At 36.3% G+C, this 17,969-nt stretch overlaps 2 protein-coding genes across 3 annotated transcripts in view; one reads left to right on the top strand and one right to left on the bottom strand.

Moving 5' to 3' along the window:
* The window catches only part of LOC111446589 (ferredoxin-dependent glutamate synthase, chloroplastic), a 19,735-nt gene extending 3,453 nt beyond the window's left edge, over window positions 1–16,282 (top strand). The window contains exons 2-33 of one of the 2 annotated variants that reach the window (XM_023085458.1): window positions 132–247; window positions 313–574; window positions 936–1,067; window positions 1,776–1,874; window positions 2,280–2,350; window positions 2,978–3,074; window positions 3,467–3,559; window positions 4,570–4,715; window positions 5,564–5,723; window positions 6,749–6,859; window positions 6,972–7,187; window positions 7,696–7,853; window positions 9,295–9,424; window positions 9,567–9,625; window positions 9,733–9,838; window positions 10,203–10,299; window positions 10,597–10,712; window positions 10,829–11,026; window positions 11,160–11,270; window positions 11,531–11,770; window positions 11,876–11,974; window positions 12,448–12,543; window positions 12,632–12,829; window positions 13,044–13,118; window positions 13,243–13,371; window positions 13,502–13,600; window positions 14,474–14,616; window positions 14,723–14,816; window positions 14,913–15,151; window positions 15,249–15,327; window positions 15,485–15,568; window positions 15,683–16,282. In XM_023085458.1, coding sequence (XP_022941226.1) covers window positions 216–247; window positions 313–574; window positions 936–1,067; window positions 1,776–1,874; window positions 2,280–2,350; window positions 2,978–3,074; window positions 3,467–3,559; window positions 4,570–4,715; window positions 5,564–5,723; window positions 6,749–6,859; window positions 6,972–7,187; window positions 7,696–7,853; window positions 9,295–9,424; window positions 9,567–9,625; window positions 9,733–9,838; window positions 10,203–10,299; window positions 10,597–10,712; window positions 10,829–11,026; window positions 11,160–11,270; window positions 11,531–11,770; window positions 11,876–11,974; window positions 12,448–12,543; window positions 12,632–12,829; window positions 13,044–13,118; window positions 13,243–13,371; window positions 13,502–13,600; window positions 14,474–14,616; window positions 14,723–14,816; window positions 14,913–15,151; window positions 15,249–15,327; window positions 15,485–15,568; window positions 15,683–15,844 — 4,131 coding nt within the window. In that variant the 5' untranslated portion in view covers window positions 132–215 and the 3' untranslated portion in view covers window positions 15,845–16,282. Of the gene's footprint in view, window positions 1–131; window positions 575–935; window positions 1,068–1,775; window positions 1,875–2,279; window positions 2,351–2,977; window positions 3,075–3,466; window positions 3,560–4,569; window positions 4,716–5,563; window positions 5,724–6,748; window positions 6,860–6,971; window positions 7,188–7,695; window positions 7,854–9,294; window positions 9,425–9,566; window positions 9,626–9,732; window positions 9,839–10,202; window positions 10,300–10,596; window positions 10,713–10,828; window positions 11,027–11,159; window positions 11,271–11,530; window positions 11,771–11,875; window positions 11,975–12,447; window positions 12,544–12,631; window positions 12,830–13,043; window positions 13,119–13,242; window positions 13,372–13,501; window positions 13,601–14,473; window positions 14,617–14,722; window positions 14,817–14,912; window positions 15,152–15,248; window positions 15,328–15,484; window positions 15,569–15,682 lie in introns of both variants that reach the window. The other variant, XM_023085450.1, reaches the window with a different exon arrangement.
* Window positions 16,283–16,822: 540 nt separating this feature from the next.
* LOC111446603 (protein NRT1/ PTR FAMILY 3.1-like) overlaps window positions 16,823–17,969 on the bottom strand; it is a 4,371-nt gene continuing 3,224 nt past the window's right edge. The window contains exon 4 of the mRNA XM_023085469.1: window positions 16,823–17,888. Coding sequence (XP_022941237.1) covers window positions 16,991–17,888 — 898 coding nt within the window. The 3' untranslated portion in view covers window positions 16,823–16,990. The remainder of the gene's footprint in view (window positions 17,889–17,969) is intronic.

Below are 17,969 nucleotides of genomic sequence, written 5' to 3'. Positions count from 1 at the left end.
AAAAAAAAAAAAAAAAAAAAAAAACCAAAAACCTGGCTCTTTTTTCATTTTTGTGAGTGTGAATATTGTAATTGATTTCTTATTTTTATTGCTCGTGTAATTAGATGAAACTATTAATCCTTGTTTTGTAGTTATTTCAAGTATCTTTAGACAAGAAGGTCTTGAGGTGCTTGGTTGGAGGACTGTTCCTGTGAAAGCTTCCGTGGTTGGTATAAATGCGAAGAAGACCATGCCTAACATTGAGCAGGTATTCGTCCGCGTAGTTAAAGAAGAGAATGTGGACGACATTGAACGAGAACTTTACATTTGTAGGAAATTGATTGAAAGAGAAGCGAACTCTATGAGTTGGGGAAGTGAGCTATATTTCTGTTCTTTGTCGAATCAAACTATAGTTTACAAGGGAATGCTTCGCTCAGAGGTTCTTGGATTATTTTATGATGACCTTCAGAATGATCTCTATAAATCCCCCTTTGCAATTTATCATCGAAGATATAGTACAAATACTAGTCCTCGATGGCCTCTTGCCCAACCAATGAGGTTACTGGGTCATAATGGAGAGATCAACACGATACAGGTAGTTCTTGTTTATTTTTTTCGAGGTTCTACTATTTGTCTCTAATCTTATGCTGTTTGAGAGTTTATGTTATCGTTTTATGAGAACGGAAACAGGTTTCATTGACGAATAAAATAAGGGAGTAAAAATTCCAAACACCTATCGGTGGACTACGTGAATGTTCTCCAATTGAAGATTGTAGAAGAAAGACTGTAATCAACAGGACGGTGTTTGCATGTACACCAAAATAAAGCATGAAAGAGAATTAAATCCATAAAACAATCAGAAGTAGAGAAAGTTTCCTTGAAGATTCTTACACTGTTAAAATGAAAAATGTAAAACAATCAAAATACTTTTAAGCTAACTATTAATTGTTAATCAGGGGAACTTAAACTGGATGCAATCTCGAGAAGCATCCTTAAAGTCATCAGTATGGCGGGATCGTGAAAATGAAATTCGTCCATTTGGCAACTCAAAGGCATCAGATTCAGCAAATCTTGATAGTGCGGCTGAAGTAAGAATATACATTATTGGTTAAAATGCATATCCATGGAAATGGACAATATTTATTGTCTTATGTTTAATTTGGTTATTTGCTATTTTGAACACATATTACTGGTAACTTTGCATGTGTATTGTTATATAAATGCTTCACTAATTGCAAATTTGTGTTGAGTGTCATGAAAGTGGTCAATTGTTTAGTTTGTTTCTTCATCTGACTGGAAGGGATTTGAAAGGGTATTATAATAAAATTCAATTTTGTTCTAGCATTACATTTTACCTGGACTTCTATGGGAGGGAGGTTATTCATGTCTTGGTGAGGTGGGCTTTGCTCCGGTTGAGATAAAACTAAATTGATAAATATTAAGTGGGTAAACTTATTTATTTTGTGTAATATTGTTTTAAGGTTGTTTCTTGGCCACAAAAAATATTGATGAAAGGTCAGATTTTTTTAGTTTTTGGTATTTTGTTTATCTTTATGTTTTTTATGGTGCTACTTATAATGTAAATTGTATTTCTGTGTAAGTGGGTGCCTTGTTCTGTTATACCTTATTGTCACTTTTATCGATATTTCTGCATTTCCTTAAATAATTGGTATGTTTCTCTTGAAGCCTGAAAGATAGATAAACTCTACTGGTTTCTATATTGACTGAATTTCTGCTTAATCTGGTTCTACATCATCATTTTCCTATATTTGACTAGTTATTTTCTACCTTTTTAGTTGTTAATAAGAAGTGGCCGTGCTCCTGAGGAGGCTCTCATGATCCTTGTTCCTGAGGCTTACAAGAACCATCCTACACTGACGATCAAATATCCTGAGGTACCATAGCTTTTGACCTAATCACTTTGTCATTCCATCTCTTTCTCCCTTCTTCCCTGTAATGTACTGTTTGCACACATTCCATACATCAAATTGAATCATAGAACGCTCTATCCATAAAATTATGTTTATGGTACAAGTTAGATTCCATGAGGGTTTGGCTACTTTGGTTCTTTTCCTTGGGTTGGATTTCTATTTCATGGACTACATTTTCCCATTATGTTTCTATGTGCTTCTGTAAGTTTGCATTCTTAATAACTGTTTGTTTTTCTTTTTTTCCGTTGCCTTTTTGTATAATTTTAACTTAATCTTTTAACTATCCTTTTCACCAATCTCATTAGTTGCCTAATCAGATTAAAATTTCATTGGAGATGATTTTTTGTTGCTTTTTGAACGTTCTCTTAGGTTGTTGACTTTTATGACTATTACAAAGGTCAAATGGAAGCTTGGGATGGACCTGCTTTATTGTTGTTCAGGTAATATCCAAAAATGGTTTCCATTATGTGTTGGTAGTTATGGTATTAAGAAGTGAGTGAATAAATTCAGTCCCGCCTTGTAGTCTAAGTTTTTTATGTTAATGCTAATTCAACATAGATGTATCATACGCATTTTGAGTTTAAATTGTTGCATCCTTTTCATCGCTTGTAGATAGTCTTTATGTTGGGCTTTATCAACTAAAGCATTTGACAAAATCATCTTTTAAGTTTATTTCTCTACCCAATGCTTTAATGCTTGCAAGTTACCAAACTTCTTAGGTATCATTTGGGAGGTTTGGTATGAATGGAATCAAACGAAACTTGTTTTGGATTGGAATGAGAGGGTGGATATTGTCGAACTTCATGCTTCTTGGTGTGCTTTATTGAGTTTCTTTTCCAATTACCCTTGTAACATGATTAACTATAGTTGGGAGGCTTTCTTCTAACTATTTTGATAGGCTGAAGATATGATTATTTTAATTATTCTTTTTAAATGTGAGGCATTGTCAACATTTTCCCTTTTAGGTTCTAACTTTTAACATATCAATGGAAAGACATTAACTTTTCTGAAAAAATATAGGATCATGCTGATGTCCGATTGTTGTTATTGCAATTGATATTGTGCAGTGATGGAAAAACAGTCGGTGCCTGCCTTGACCGTAATGGATTGCGCCCAGCTCGGTATTGGAGGACATCAGATAATTTTGTTTATGTTGCATCTGAGGTGTGTTCATCTTCTATTTGTTTTATTTGCACAACTTTTAGACGCCAGGTTTCAATAGTTAAAACCAATTTCAGTATGATTAAATGTATGTTCCGTCCTGTTACTTGGCCTTGACGACAACCACATAATTTGGTTGTTTGGTAGTTTGGTTGATGTTTTGATAGAATCTCATTTGAAAGGTCATGTTATCTCATTTGAAGGTCATACTGTTTCATGTATTCATTTTTTAGTTCTTCCCACTGTGCATGGACGTCTTAGTTGCCGAATCCAAACACTTCTTATATTCTATTAGGCATTTTCTTTGTGAAATAGTGAGAAGAACATGTTCTTACGAAGATTTGAAGGCACCATTGCTATTTCAACTTTGTATTGACTGCCGTCTTCTTTATCAGGTTGGCGTCTTACCAATGGATGAGTCTAAAGTTACAATGAAAGGCCGTCTTGGTCCAGGAATGATGATTACTGCTGATTTGCAGACTGGACAGGTTCGTTTTGAATTTCTTGCTGGTTTTAATTTTTGCATTCAGAGTATAGTTGCGAGGTTTTGTTTGTGAGTTGTGGCCATGTTTGTCCAGTGGTGTAGGATAAGAACAGCCAGACCTAGTTATTTCGTTGTACAGCAATTATCATGTTTAATATGTTAGCTTTCTTAAATTATGATTATTAATATTATTTTTTTTAACAAGAAACATGCTTTCTTAAAAATGTTTAAAGGCAATAAGCCCTCATAGGGAGTGGTAGAAAGGGAAAAATACAAGAATACAAAAAATAAAATCAAACTAATGAGAGAAAATCAAAGCCTTCCATTCATACACATATAGCTAGGAGAAGGAGTGCCCAAATTAGAAAGAGAGCGCCTTGGTTTTCCTTTGACAACTTTTTCATGCTTCTAATACCTTACTTTACAGAAGTAATAACTTCACCTCCACTAGATAGCGAGGACAAAGATTTTTGGTTTCAATATCATTGTGGTCTTGTATTTCAGTAAAGGCCATCCTCATTTGTTTTTTTCCTTACTGTATCCTAACTTAATCAAGCATCTAAAATCTCTCTCCTTATAGAAGAATACACTTCTTCACTCCTGAATGAACACTAATGAAAGTGAGATTCTACTACAGTCAACACCTTCCAATCTCCCTCCTCCTTCCCCCTCCAATTTCCAGCCCCTAACTAAATCTGTCTCCCGGATCTACCGACCCCTAAAGCACCAATCTGGAATCCAATACATTCTGTCTTTCTCCTCTCCTTAAACTCATCGTTCTTCTACTTTTTCTTGTGCACAGAGGAATTCACCCCAAATAAATAACTGATGAAGAATAGTTTTTGAATTGATGATCTCCTTTGGAAGACTATATGAAGAACCAACAATACATTTTATCATATCATAACCATCTCCTGATGAGGAGCATTTTTTTTCTCTCACTAAAATCTCTATTGTTTCTTTGATCCCGAACTCCCAATGTAACACTTCTACTGAAATGATATCAATTTGCAGGTCTTCGAGAATACTGAAGTTAAAAAACGTGTAGCTTTGTCACATCCGTATGGAAAGTGGATTGAGGAAAATATGCGCTCATTGAAGCCTCAAAATTTTCTTGCATCAACAGTATTGGATACTGATAAATTGCTGAGAAGCCAGCAGTAAGTTTCTTTTCCATGTCTCTTTTAAGATGTATTATACATATTGTATAGCATGTCTTGTAAATAACATCTGTAAAGAATTTTTTTATTTACTGGTCCTTGTACTGGAAGCTAGATGAACTCTATGGTTTTCTAATAGTCTTCCAAAAGTTTAACTTTCTAGATTAATGTCTAAATGTACGAGTTGTTAAGCATGCCTCTCTACAGGGCATAATTTGGGCAATTGGCCACTGTAAGATATTGGCCTTCTTCTTGGGGTAATCCTTCTACTATTGGCAGCTTGTAATTGGTAAGATTTGATAGGTTAGATGGGATTTATTTAGTGTTTGATTTTGTTCCTCTGGTTGGACTATCTTTTTGGAGGCCCATATGTGTTCTCTCATTTTTCTTATGGAAAAAAGTTAGGTTAGAATAGGAATGTTGGAATAAAAAATTCTACATAGAGAGAGGTTTGAAGGAAACTAAATCTACAATGTATGGTGTACAATTTTTACTTCCTTTTTGTAATTCTTGTTGCTCTTTTTCATGCTCATCTTTGTATGGCTTAGGGTTCTCTGAGTTCATCCACGAGTTCAGAGTTCTCAAGTCCTATACTTTTTTACGCCTACCAATTTTGTATATTTTTTTTTTTTTTGGGGGGGGGGGGTTCTTAAAAAAATTAGACTCAGTTTCAATTTTAGCTTTGGGAACAACTTGACATACTCGTGTTTTGTTGTATAAAATGATAATTGATTTTCTCTTAGTGTACTTTTGTTAGGTTAGACATAGTATGTCAAGACTTTTTCCTTCACTTATTGGGAAGCTTTGCTATCTCTATTCGTTCTAATTAATTCATAATGTTGCATCAGGGCATTTGGCTACTCCAGTGAGGATGTCCAAATGATTATAGAGAGCATGGCTGCTCAAGGAAAGGAACCTACATTCTGCATGGGAGACGATATTCCACTGGCAATATTGTCTCAGAAGCCACACATGCTCTATGATTATTTTAAGCAACGATTTGCACAGGTTCTCTGGAAGTTTTCTTTTCCTGATTATATAAATACTTATGGATGTCCTTTAATCTGTTGTGGGTTTGTTCCTTTGTACAACATATTTTGTTGTTCTGCTTACTTGTCGTGTCCAAACATTATTATACGGCAGCTGATTGCATGGCCAACCACAAAATTACTGAACCATGAAAACTGAAGATATTATTTTCAAGCTTTCGGACTGGTCAATGCTCTCTACTGAAAGAAATTTGAGTCTAAACAGCATGGACACTCCATTTCATTTTTTTACAAAATAGCCCAAACATGTTAACTAAATGCATTTGTTCTTGTTGGAATATTTAACTTTATGCAATGAATAACATCGAGGGATAATTTTATTTCTCAAGGATGCACCATTCTCCAACAAATATTTTATAACTGAGTCAAGTATTGCATAAATTAAATGAACATCTCCCAAAAAAGAAATTGTCTTCTCATGTGGTTTCTACAACTACATTTGAGCTAGATTTCTTCTCTCTTCATATAACTTTATGTGGTGTTTAATTTTCTGTTCACTTGCTTGTTCTTTCACTTATATTTTTTTTCTTCTTTTTGTTAAATTTATTTTTACGGCAGTCTGGTAACTAACTAATTCTTTTGATTATGAGTCTGATAACGTGTGTTTGAGCATTCTTGAGTCATGTTCATGCTTACAATGAAATTTATCTTAACGTAGCGTTACTTGTCATAGAACAAGGTTGTTGAGAGGAAAGTTGAAAATGGCCTCTCTAGTAGTTCTATATATCATTGACGTGATAAAATTTAGAGTTCTGCCACCTGGCACCATCATTCCCTTCTCCTCCCAATTCGTAACAGATGCAAATTAAACCATCTATTATGATTTCTGTTTTCTATAGGTTGGTTGACTTCATTTTATTTAAAGCTACTGATTATAAAGATATTTTATGCATTTGGCTGCTTCTCTTAATTTTTTTCCCTTGTGGTTTTACTAATTATTAATACTTCTCTCTATGCAATAAACTCACAATGTTGTACCTTTAGGTGACAAATCCAGCAATTGACCCTCTTAGAGAAGGACTAGTCATGTCTCTTGAAGTCAATATTGGAAAGCGAGGCAATATATTAGACGTAGGACCTGAGAATGCTTCTCAGGTTGAGCCTTCTTTTTCCATTCAAAGTAGTTTTATATTGTATGGATATCAGAGAGTTCTTTCACAGTTAAATTTTTCCAGTGTTTTCTAATAGCCTACTGAATATCGACCAGGTAACTTTGTCTAGCCCTGTTCTGAATGAAGGAGAGCTTGAATCATTGCTAAAGGATCCACACTTGAAGGCCCAAGTATTGCCAACATTTTTTGACATACGTAAGGGTGTTGATGGTTCTCTGGAAAAAATTCTAAATAGACTTTGTGAGGCTGCTGATGAGGCCGTTCGTAATGGTTCTCAACTGCTTGTTCTATCTGATCGTTCTGAAGATCTTGTAAGTGCCATTCTGGTTTTTATATGTATCTGGAAGATTTCTTGTCTACATACTTTCCGACCTATAAAATAAAAATTAAAAAAATGCACTTGAACTATAGGAGAAACTTGAACTTTATTGATAAAATGAAATATACAATAAGGGATGGGTCTTCCAACCACCGAAGGTGGATTACAAAAAACTATAATGCTCATGGGCTATTGAAGTAAACTAATGTTTTCAATTTTTATGTGATTTTGGTTTCTCAGTGAATTTGATGTACATGTGCATGGAACAAAAATTTAATATGCGCTGCTAATGTTGTGCTTAATTTTTTCCTACATGTTTAATATATTTATTTTTCTTGTTCATTAAGCACTACAAATTTTCTGTACTGGTCCCTTCCTTTTCATGTTTTTTTTTTTTTTTTTTTTAAATTTAAAATTTTAAAAATGATTTATTTATTAAGTGTTATTATTATTATGGTCGAAGATCTTTTCCTTATTTTGTGTTGTGTCCCTTCTTCTAGGAAGCAACTCGTCCAGCAATTCCAATTCTTCTTGCTGTTGGTGCTGTTCATCAGCATCTTATTCAGAATGGCTTGCGAATGTCAGCTACAATAGTAGCAGATACTGCTCAGTGCTTCAGTACTCATCACTTTGCTTGTTTAATTGGATATGGTGCGAGGTAATTTTCATTCCCTGGAAAATTTTAGATACATCAATATATTATTTTTCCTCTAAAGGTGGACAGAAATCTGTTGGATTTAGGATTGAATTAGGTGTAGAATGCAGCCTCAATAGTTTTCAAAGATAATGTGCATTAGTCAGGAAAACGAACTTCTTTTTGTTTTTTTTTTTATTATTATTTTGAACAAGAGAGAACTTTTAATTGATGTAATGAAAAGAGACTAAACCTCAAAGATATGAACTCCAAAACGTGTGAAAGAGAGTAAAGAAAACAACAACAAAACCGAACTAAGAAACAAATACATCAAGGACCATGGATGTTGATGGGATACTGGATGTTAAGTTTTCTTTATTTATCTGACTTCTATTTTGATAGGCTTGAGGGTAGAGAATTATGAAGTCTTCTGTATTGTTACATTTATTTTTGGTTGTGGTTTTGGCAATTTGATACGTAGATAAACTTCTGAATTGGTGCATGGTAGTTTGTTCACTGGATAGGGGAGTTGGTGGTTTCTCATCTTCAATTTATTGATGTTGAAGTTTTCTTCCACTTGCGGTTCCTGAACAACTAGCAAAAGCTGTGAAAAAGACCTGTAGTTGTGAAACCATAACAAAAATTCCACCTGAAAGCTAGACAACACCGCAAGAAGCTTTACAAAGGCTTCAAACATAGGTTCCCAATAGTTAGCAATGAAAAATTAAGACATTTTACAAGCCTCCAATAGTTTCCATGAGCCAAGTTTTTCTATTAGCCAAGCTTGGTATTTTATTTAGCCATCCCTTTTCGGAAACTTAATGTATTTAAAATGTTTGGTTCCATCCTGAAAGTGGGCAAGGAGGAACTACTTATATTTCATTCTAGTATTGGAGTGTTGCAAGTGATATAGTGTCTACCGAGCTGAGATTTTCCTTCACGTAGTTACCAAAATTGTGCATGTGTTAGGTTTCTTGTGCTGGATGCTAGAGATTGATTAAAATGCTAACAATAAAGCCATTGGATTAGTTGTTAATTCAACAAGTTAAGAGTTTAAGGTCAAACAAATGGTGGAATTAATTTTGGGAGAAAACTAATCCAATGGCTATCACTGGTATATTTTCTATTTGATATTGAATATGATATACGGAAGTTTTTGGTTTTGCTTCTGAAAGATTTGTACTTGAAACATGGTTAAAGGAGATTATGAAGACTAGTTTGAAGGTCATATGATAATCTGGAACAGGTGAACGTTGTTGGTTTGCATCTTGACCAGAAAGCCTGAGTAGTTTCATTCTATTCGCTTATGGTTACTTATTGTAATTCTAATATAAATCTTTTTGAAGCCTATATTTCTTATTTGGTAATTTAATAGTTTTAACAGAATTATTTCTTAAATAGTTACCATATTAAATGGTACGTGAGTAAATATGCAGCTTAATACAGCCTAAAATCATCTTTGTAGTGCAATATGCCCATACTTGGCTCTGGAAACCTGTCGGCATTGGCGTCTTAGTAACAAGACTGTTAATATGATGCGGAATGGAAAGATGCCTACTGTAACAATTGAACAGGCTCAAAAGAACTTCTGCAAGGTATGTTTTCTTGTATTACAAGACTTTGTGTTATGTTTTAATCTAACCCTTGACTTAGTTTGGTTTTGATGACTCTGTTGAAATGTTGTCTTTGAAACTTAACGGTGTTGTTGCTATGCTTTGGATGCAATTGCTATATTAGGCAGTGAAGTCTGGTCTTCTAAAAATTCTTTCTAAAATGGGTATTTCTTTACTATCAAGGTATGCTAGTTATCCTTTTGCATTTTCCATCTATTTCTAAGAAGTTTTCTTCTTTTTTCTGGAAACCCTATTAAGTTTTGACAACTTTTCTTGTTTTATGTGCTTAGCTATTGCGGGGCACAAATATTTGAGATCTATGGATTAGGAAAGGAGGTTGTAGATTATGCATTTTGTGGGAGCATATCAAAAATTGGTGGTTTGACGTTTGATGAGGTAAGAAAGTATCATCTGAGGTGAACCTTAAATTTTCTTGGTATGAGGAAAGAATTTGTCTGAGTAGCCAATGAAATGCTAATCTAGAATTTAAATATATTTATGTTACATAAGTTGTAGTGGATGTCTGTGTATGTTTAAACTAACTAGTGTGCTATTAGAGAATCTTGACTTCGGTTTGACAAACGACTACGTGCTACTATTCTTAACTTGTGCTCGACTAGCTTGAAATTGGTTGTGCACTTTTAGCTTGACCCAGTGTGACTACTGACTGGCATTATTAAACTCTTCATGTTGAATTTGAAATTTTCTGGCATTTTGTTCTCCTTTTTCTACTAAAATATTTTTCAATGCCCTGCTGCAGTTGGCCAGGGAGACTCTGTCTTTCTGGGTCAAGGCATTTTCCGAGGATACAGCTAAGAGACTAGAAAATTTTGGATTTATACAATTCAGACCAGGAGGTATGTACTAATTGTCAAACTTGATAAAACCGTATTCAAGATTTGTTTATTGAGTACGGATTACTTGCGCGTAATTAATGCCTTATACTTTCTTCTTATGATAATGATACCTAGTGGTAGACAACTTAAATAGTTGTTGGAAGGTGTCGGAGTGCTTTTTATTATTATGATTAAAAGTTAATTCCAAGTTCAACACTTCCTTTCCTGTCTCATGTGTGTTGGCACATGGTTATAGTTCTTTATGGTTACTTGGAGGAAAAAATAGGTTCTTAAGAACTGTCTTTTTGTGTGATAAAGGGGAGTATCATGGAAACAACCCTGAGATGTCAAAGCTGCTCCATAAAGCTGTGCGCCAGAAAAATGAAAGTTCTTATGCAGTATATCAGCAGCATTTGGCTAATCGGCCTGTGAATGTAAGTGTTGATGATGCATTTTAGCCGTCCTTTGAAGATTTTAATAAATATTTATGAGATTAAAGCATTTATATTGAATTTAACTGGCGTGTAAATGTCCTCATTAAATCATACAGGTTCTTCGCGATCTTCTGGAGTTCAAAAGTGATCGTGCTCCAATTCCTGTGGGAAAGGTTGAACCAGCAACATCCATTGTTCAACGCTTTTGCACTGGTGGAATGTCACTTGGGGCTATTTCAAGGGAGACTCATGAAGCAATTGCTATTGCAATGAACAGAATTGGTGGTAAATCCAATTCGGGAGAAGGTGGTGAGGTAGTTTATTTTATGCTTTTGCGACAGTGTTTCATAAAAGTTACTGTGTTATTATCTACTCTTTTAACAGCATTAAAACTACAGGAAGTGTACTTCCAGACATAATGACTTTCCCATTATAATTACTATACAGGATCCTATTCGTTGGAGACCTCTATCAGATGTTGTTGATGGGTATTCCCCTACGCTGCCACATTTGAAAGGCCTTCAGAATGGCGATACTGCTACTAGTGCCATCAAGCAGGTAGCTCCTTTAAACTTATAACTTGTATCAAGACCCTGATTGTGTAATATTTTTCTCAGCATATTAATACTATATTTCTTCTTTCAATTGCTCCACCATGTCCTCATCATGTTGCATTCTAGTAAAGAACAAGAATGTACATTTTTATCCTATGTAGAGGTACATAGCTACCGTATGGTCGAAAATTGATTGATTGTTGATAAGGAAAATTTAGCTGTACTTTCTTTCTAAAATGTTGTTTTTTATTTTATCTTCTTCAGGTTGCTTCTGGACGTTTTGGTGTCACTCCGACATTCTTGGTCAATGCTGATCAATTGGAAATCAAAATTGCACAAGGTGCAAAGCCGGGAGAAGGTGGCCAATTACCTGGAAAGAAAGTTAGTGCTTACATTGCAAGGTTGAGAAATTCAAAACCTGGTGTTCCGCTCATATCTCCACCTCCACATCATGACATTTATTCTATAGAGGATCTTGCACAGTTGATCTTTGACCTTCATCAGGTAGTTCTTTGTGGCTTGCTGAATGTACTCATTTTATATTAGTTAGTGATGGAAATGCTTCTGGAACTCTGATGAAAACCACCGTTCATTTCATTACATAAATAGGTGAACCCAAAGGCTAAGGTATCAGTAAAGCTTGTGGCTGAAGCTGGAATTGGAACAGTGGCTTCTGGGGTTGCTAAGGGTAATGCTGATATTATTCAGGTATCTATAATTCGAGTTTCCACCCGTTTATGGAGCAGTCTGTAATGTATGTGCTACAATATAAGTGAAGTTCTGTAACTTATTTGGTAATGTTATAGTTTTTACTTCCAGAGATTCGAGATTAGTATCAATCACATTTTGTTATATAATTCAGAACTTTGATGACTTGTGCATGCTAGACTTAAAGCATTAATTATGTTGGGGTCTAAATTGGAATCGATCAGGATTTTGCTGTGTTTTGTCTACTACGGCATACATTCTTTATCTTTTACTTTAGAAAGCTTAACCCCCTCTTCTCGGGTTGTTTTGAAGTACAAAACAGAAGCTAGAAAGTTTCCTTTCATGTTGTCAAGCCGTAAGCAGGAAAAAATAAATAATTTGTAGAATATGAAAAGAAGTATGCTATTTGTTTTAATGGTTATGCCTGCGACACCATTGATTTGGATGATTCATGTATTTGATATGCCTTGCAGATATCAGGGCATGATGGTGGAACAGGAGCTAGTCCTATAAGTTCTATTAAGCATGCTGGTGGCCCTTGGGAACTTGGAGTGACAGAAACACATCAGGTTCTCATGTACATTATTATCTTATTTGTAATCATTACTTTGTTCCTTTTGAAGATATGGTTTGTAATCATCGAACGACAATATGCAGACCCTCATTGAAAATGGACTTAGAGAAAGGGTCATTCTTAGAGTTGATGGTGGCTTTAAAAGTGGAGTTGATGTCTTAATGGCCGCAGCAATGGGTGCGGATGAATATGGTTTTGGTTCAGTTGCCATGATTGCTACTGGTTGTATAATGGCCCGCATATGCCATACTAACAACTGCCCAGTTGGTGTTGCCAGTCAGGTATTGAATACGGAGCTATGAAACTTAGAGACTGTCTTGAATCTGTTTCGAAGGCAACTTTCTATTTTTGTTTGAAAACTTTGTATAATGACTCGTAAGAGTTAATGTTATTGTGGATGTTGAAATCATTCACACATTAACAATTCAACCTCTGGTTCATATTTGTATGGAGTTCGATATGTGTCTGAATGCTACTATTTCTTTCCCTTTTCAGAGAGAGGAGCTACGTGCACGTTTTCCTGGTGTACCTGGGGATCTTGTTAACTATTTTCTTTATGTTGCTGAGGAGGTTATTTCTATTCCAGCCATTTTAGTCTTTCATTTGTTTATACTTTCATTTGGTAATCTTTCTAGTTCTTATCCTGCTCAGTTGATCCTATGGTGTGTGAATCAAATTTTATTGTTTGTTTCAGGTTAGGGGTACATTGGCCCAGCTGGGATATGAGAAGTTGGATGATATAATTGGAAGAACAGAATTATTAAGACCTCGGGATATCTCTTTGATGAAGACACAACATCTCGATCTCAATTATATTCTATCTGTATGTATTTAGATGGAACCACTTTAAATTTTGATTTTGCATTCTGGGTGTTATAATAGGATTATATCACCATGCAATTATGTTTTTATTTATTAGTGTTCTTATGTAACCATCTTAAACGTACTTACAGAGTGTTGGATTACCAAAAGAGAGCAGTACTGAAATACGCAATCAAGATGCTCACACAAATGGTCCTATTCTGGATGATATCATCCTCTCAGACCATCAGGTATGAATGGAGATGATAAATGATCCTCAGTTCAACGAGAATAATGCAATATTTTTTCTTGATTTTTTTCTCTTATCTCTTTAGGACATGATTACCCATTTGTTTTAGAACCTAATTACTTGTGCATAACTTTCGCCAACTGTTATATGGATATCCCATCGATCGTACTGTAAAGATCTAAGCCGTACCTTCTTTTTCTTTAGTTTATAGCTTTCTATTTGTTTGGCGGCTCTAAACTATTTTCTTGCTCTATGGATAGAAGCGCATTAGGTTGTTTTTTTCTGACCTTAGCCTCACTGGTTTTTTTTTTTCTTTTTCTTGACCGTTCTCTTTTGTTTGTAATCATTGTATGACTTGTTTGTTTTCTGGTTCTATTTCTTCTACTCTCCTCTGGCGTTTGTATTCTTCGAACATTTTCCTTTTCATTCTTGTAAAAAATTTCCTGCAAGTTTTACGCAAGGATGGAGGGTTCTGGTTGTGGTGTAACATGTTGATGAGCCTGAAGCAGGCTCCAACCTACTATATTTCAACCTGTCAATCTTTTGAGCTCTGACTTGACACTCGATGCTAAGCATAGTTACTTTATTGATTAAAATGTTTATAAGAACTAAAATGTCAATTCTGGTAATTAAACGTACGTAGTATAGGCGGAAAAGAACTTCTGAACTGAAATTTTACTTTTAATGTTTCTATGAGTGAGGAATATGTAGAAAGTAAAAATGTGGTGATCTGAGTTTTGTTCACTATTTGTTCTATTAGCAACACTTTTACTTCTAAAGAACATGTGACAAGAAAAAAAAGCTATTTTCTGGACTTATCTGACCATGTCCTGAATTCATTTTCTAAAATTTGTTTTTTAATTTATGTATCCAGATATTAGATGCAATTGAGAATGAGAAAGTAGTACAAAAGACAGTAAAGATTTACAACATTGATCGTGCTGTTTGTGGGCGTGTAGCTGGGGTGATTGCAAAGAAATATGGCGACACTGGTTTTGCTGGCCAACTAAACATTACGTATGATTCAAATTTTAATGAACTATTACTAATGTCATGAGAAGTAAATTGGAAGGCATAGTCATATGTTGGCGCACACCGTAAAAGTTTTCTTTCATTTATTCAGGTTTACAGGTAGCGCTGGACAATCATTTGCATGCTTTCTTACACCCGGAATGAACATTCGGCTTATTGGAGAGGCCAATGATTATGTGGGAAAGGTATGGCGTAATGTCCAGTTCGGACATTACGAGCGATATTATTGTTCCATGTATTAATATTATATAAGTTCTTACTCTAATTATTTATAATCCAAGGGTATGGCCGGAGGTGAACTAGTTGTAACTCCAACTGAAAACACCGGGTTTGTTCCTGAGGAAGCAGCCATAGTGGGGAATACATGTCTGTATGGAGCAACCGGCGGTCAAGTTTTTGTTAGAGGAAAAGCCGGGGAGAGGTTTGCTGTCAGAAATTCTCTCGCCGAGGCAGTGGTTGAAGGAACTGGTGACCATTGCTGTGAGTACATGACTGGTGGTTGTGTTGTTGTACTTGGCAAGTAAGTAATTTCTCTTTATCCAAGTTATCCGCCATTATTTGGGTTGGTATTAGAGAGAGAACTATTCTGAGACCATTTTTTGTGTCCAAATTATTAGAGTGGGAAGAAATGTAGCTGCTGGAATGACCGGAGGCTTGGCTTATATCCTTGATGAGGATGATACTCTTATTCCCAAGGTTTTTGTTCTTCATTCTAGCCATTCTTCACCTCTAATTGCCATCCTCATGCTTTTTCCTTTACTTTTTATGTGAAGCTATATGCGTGAATTATGTTAGGCTCTGGATTATTGCTATAGTAATAGTCTGAGACGATAATCCTGTGAAATATGAGCAGGTCAACAAAGAAATTGTAAAAGTTCAGAGAGTAACAGCACCTGTGGGACAGATGCAGCTGAAGAGCCTTATTGAAGCTCATGTTGTAAGTATTTTCCAATTTACAGAAACTCTTAAACATTTGAAGATCGAACCGTTGATTCCATTTGAAACGCTATCGAAATATCTGTGAACTGAGATATGTATTTCTGACAAATAGGAAAAAACTGGTAGCACCAAAGGTTCCGTCATCCTGAGCGAGTGGGAGACTTATTTACCGCTTTTCTGGCAACTGGTTCCGCCTAGTGAGGAAGATACCCCAGAAGCTTGCGCTGAGTATGAGAGAACAGCTACTGGGGAAGTGACTTTCCAGTCCGCCTAAACGATCAAAGCAACAATTGCTATGATCGTGTGATGAATTTGCAAAAGCTGCAACTCTACAGCTTATGGGATTGGAATGGGAATTCTTGATCTGAAAAATGCTTGCAGATCTCATTGGCGAAGAGAAGCAGTAAGCCTTCTCTTGTTTCGTTCCCTCTGTAAATATTGTTTGCAGCAGAAACAGAATATTATGTAGATTTCATGTAGTTTAGACTTCATGATTCATGTTGAAGCAAAGCATCTGTTAGTTCTGTGATTAAAAATAAGTATAGCCTTGGCTCATTATTGTTGGCCATTGCTTTCTTTGCTTTCTTGCATTTCGGGGTACAAAATTCTCTGAGTATTTTGTATTCACCTTCTGGGAACATGAAGAACAATGTTTATTCTTATAAACTACCGAATGCTTTTATTTTGAAATGAAAGTTGTTTGTTTGACGTATGAGTTGCCTTGATTCCTGATTTCTGAAATAGGGGTGGATGTTTTTCAATGCTTAATGTTCATACCAGTTTGCTAGTGTCTTTACCATCTTCTACCATCTATTGTCCAACCCTTGTCGTATGTTGTAGCTTAGTGACAGAGCATTTAGAAATGTCAGTAGCTTGGTGATGACTGATTGCCTAGGGCGTATTAAGGCAGCTTCCTTAGAGCTTGCTTTTCATGAGTTTGGAAGAGGGAATCTGACTCTCACAACTCAAGCCCACCGTTAGCAGATATTGTCCTTTTTTGGTTTTCCTTCTCGGACTTCCCTTCAAGATATTGTCCTCTTTTGGTTTTCCTTCTCGGACTTCCCCTCAAGATATTGTCCTTGCTGGCACTCATTCCCCTCTCCAATCGATATGAGATCTCACAATCCACTCTCCTTTGGGACTTAACGTCCTTGAAGATACACTGTTCAGTGTTTGGTTCTAATCATGTCAGTAACAGATATCGTCCTTTTTGGGTTTTTCATTTGTGCAAATATTGTAGAACACCTAAAAACAGGTTGAAAATCAAGTTTGATGATAACATTTTAGAACGACGAAGCTCCCAGCCTACCTAGTTTGAAGCAGGTCGAGTTAAATGAGCATCGATAAAGTTTTGTTAATCGATTTCATTTGGATTGTTTTGATAAACTAACTCCAAACCCACGGCTACATAATCCCAAATCTAAGCAGTTTTCGTGCCTTGACACCCATCCTTGGACAAGGTTGAAGAAGAAGGCTCCCCCTCATCGTCTTTCTCCTCTTCCAAAGGCTTATAAGTGTAGAACCAAGCACAGACGACATAGTAGACCAGGTTTAAAACCTGAATCCCACTCACAAGCCAATAGTAACGCTCCAACCTCCCTCTGTTAAGGTTCCTATCCGGCAACCAATTATGCTCTTTCCCACTATACTTATGCACTAAAGACACCATCAAAGTCCCCACATAATTCCCCATCGATATTGCCAGCCAGTACAGCGCCGTCGCCGTACTCCTCAAGCTCTCCGGCGACTGGTCGTACATGAACTCCAAATGCCCCACCGACATGAAAACCTCCGCGATCCCGTGCAGCCAAAACTGGGGCACCAACCAAAACACGCTAAAGGGGATGGTCGCCGTTGGGTCGTCGAGCAAATTGTGTTCGGCGGCGACTTTCTTTCGTCGGATCTCGATAAGGGAGGAGACGAGGGTGGCGAGGATGTTGATGGCGAAGCCGACGCCCATGCGCTGGAGGCAGGTGATGCCGGAGGGGTTTTTGGTGAACCTTCTGGCGAAGGGGACGAGGAGGCGCTCGTAGAGGACGAGGCCGGTGAGCATTGAGAGGATGCCGAAGATGGAGAGGCTGGCCGGAGGGATTTCGAATGTGGGTGTTAGGTGGCGGTTCATTGTGCGGGCTTGTTGGACTGTGAAGCTGTGTTGGTGGGAGGAGGCTGTCACCAGCAGGATTCCGGCCGCCCATATTGGAAGCATTCGGATTATGGATTTTAGCTCTTCGATTCGGTGGACGGTGGCGAGGCGCCACAGATTTGGTGGGTCGCTTGTTGATTCGTCGGTTGTTATGACGGCGGCCTTGTCCAGCCACCTGAAAATGTAGCCATCACAAGAAAATTAAAAATAAAAACTATCCATTTCAAAAAAAAAAAAAAAAAAAAAAAAAAAAAAA

Source organism: Cucurbita moschata, unplaced genomic scaffold (assembly GCF_002738365.1).
Source record: "Cucurbita moschata cultivar Rifu unplaced genomic scaffold, Cmos_1.0 Cmo_Scf00001, whole genome shotgun sequence".
Taxonomy (NCBI): domain Eukaryota; kingdom Viridiplantae; phylum Streptophyta; class Magnoliopsida; order Cucurbitales; family Cucurbitaceae; genus Cucurbita; species Cucurbita moschata.
The sequence above is the reverse complement of the archived record's forward strand: the minus strand, read 5'-3'. Positions and strand labels throughout refer to the sequence as shown.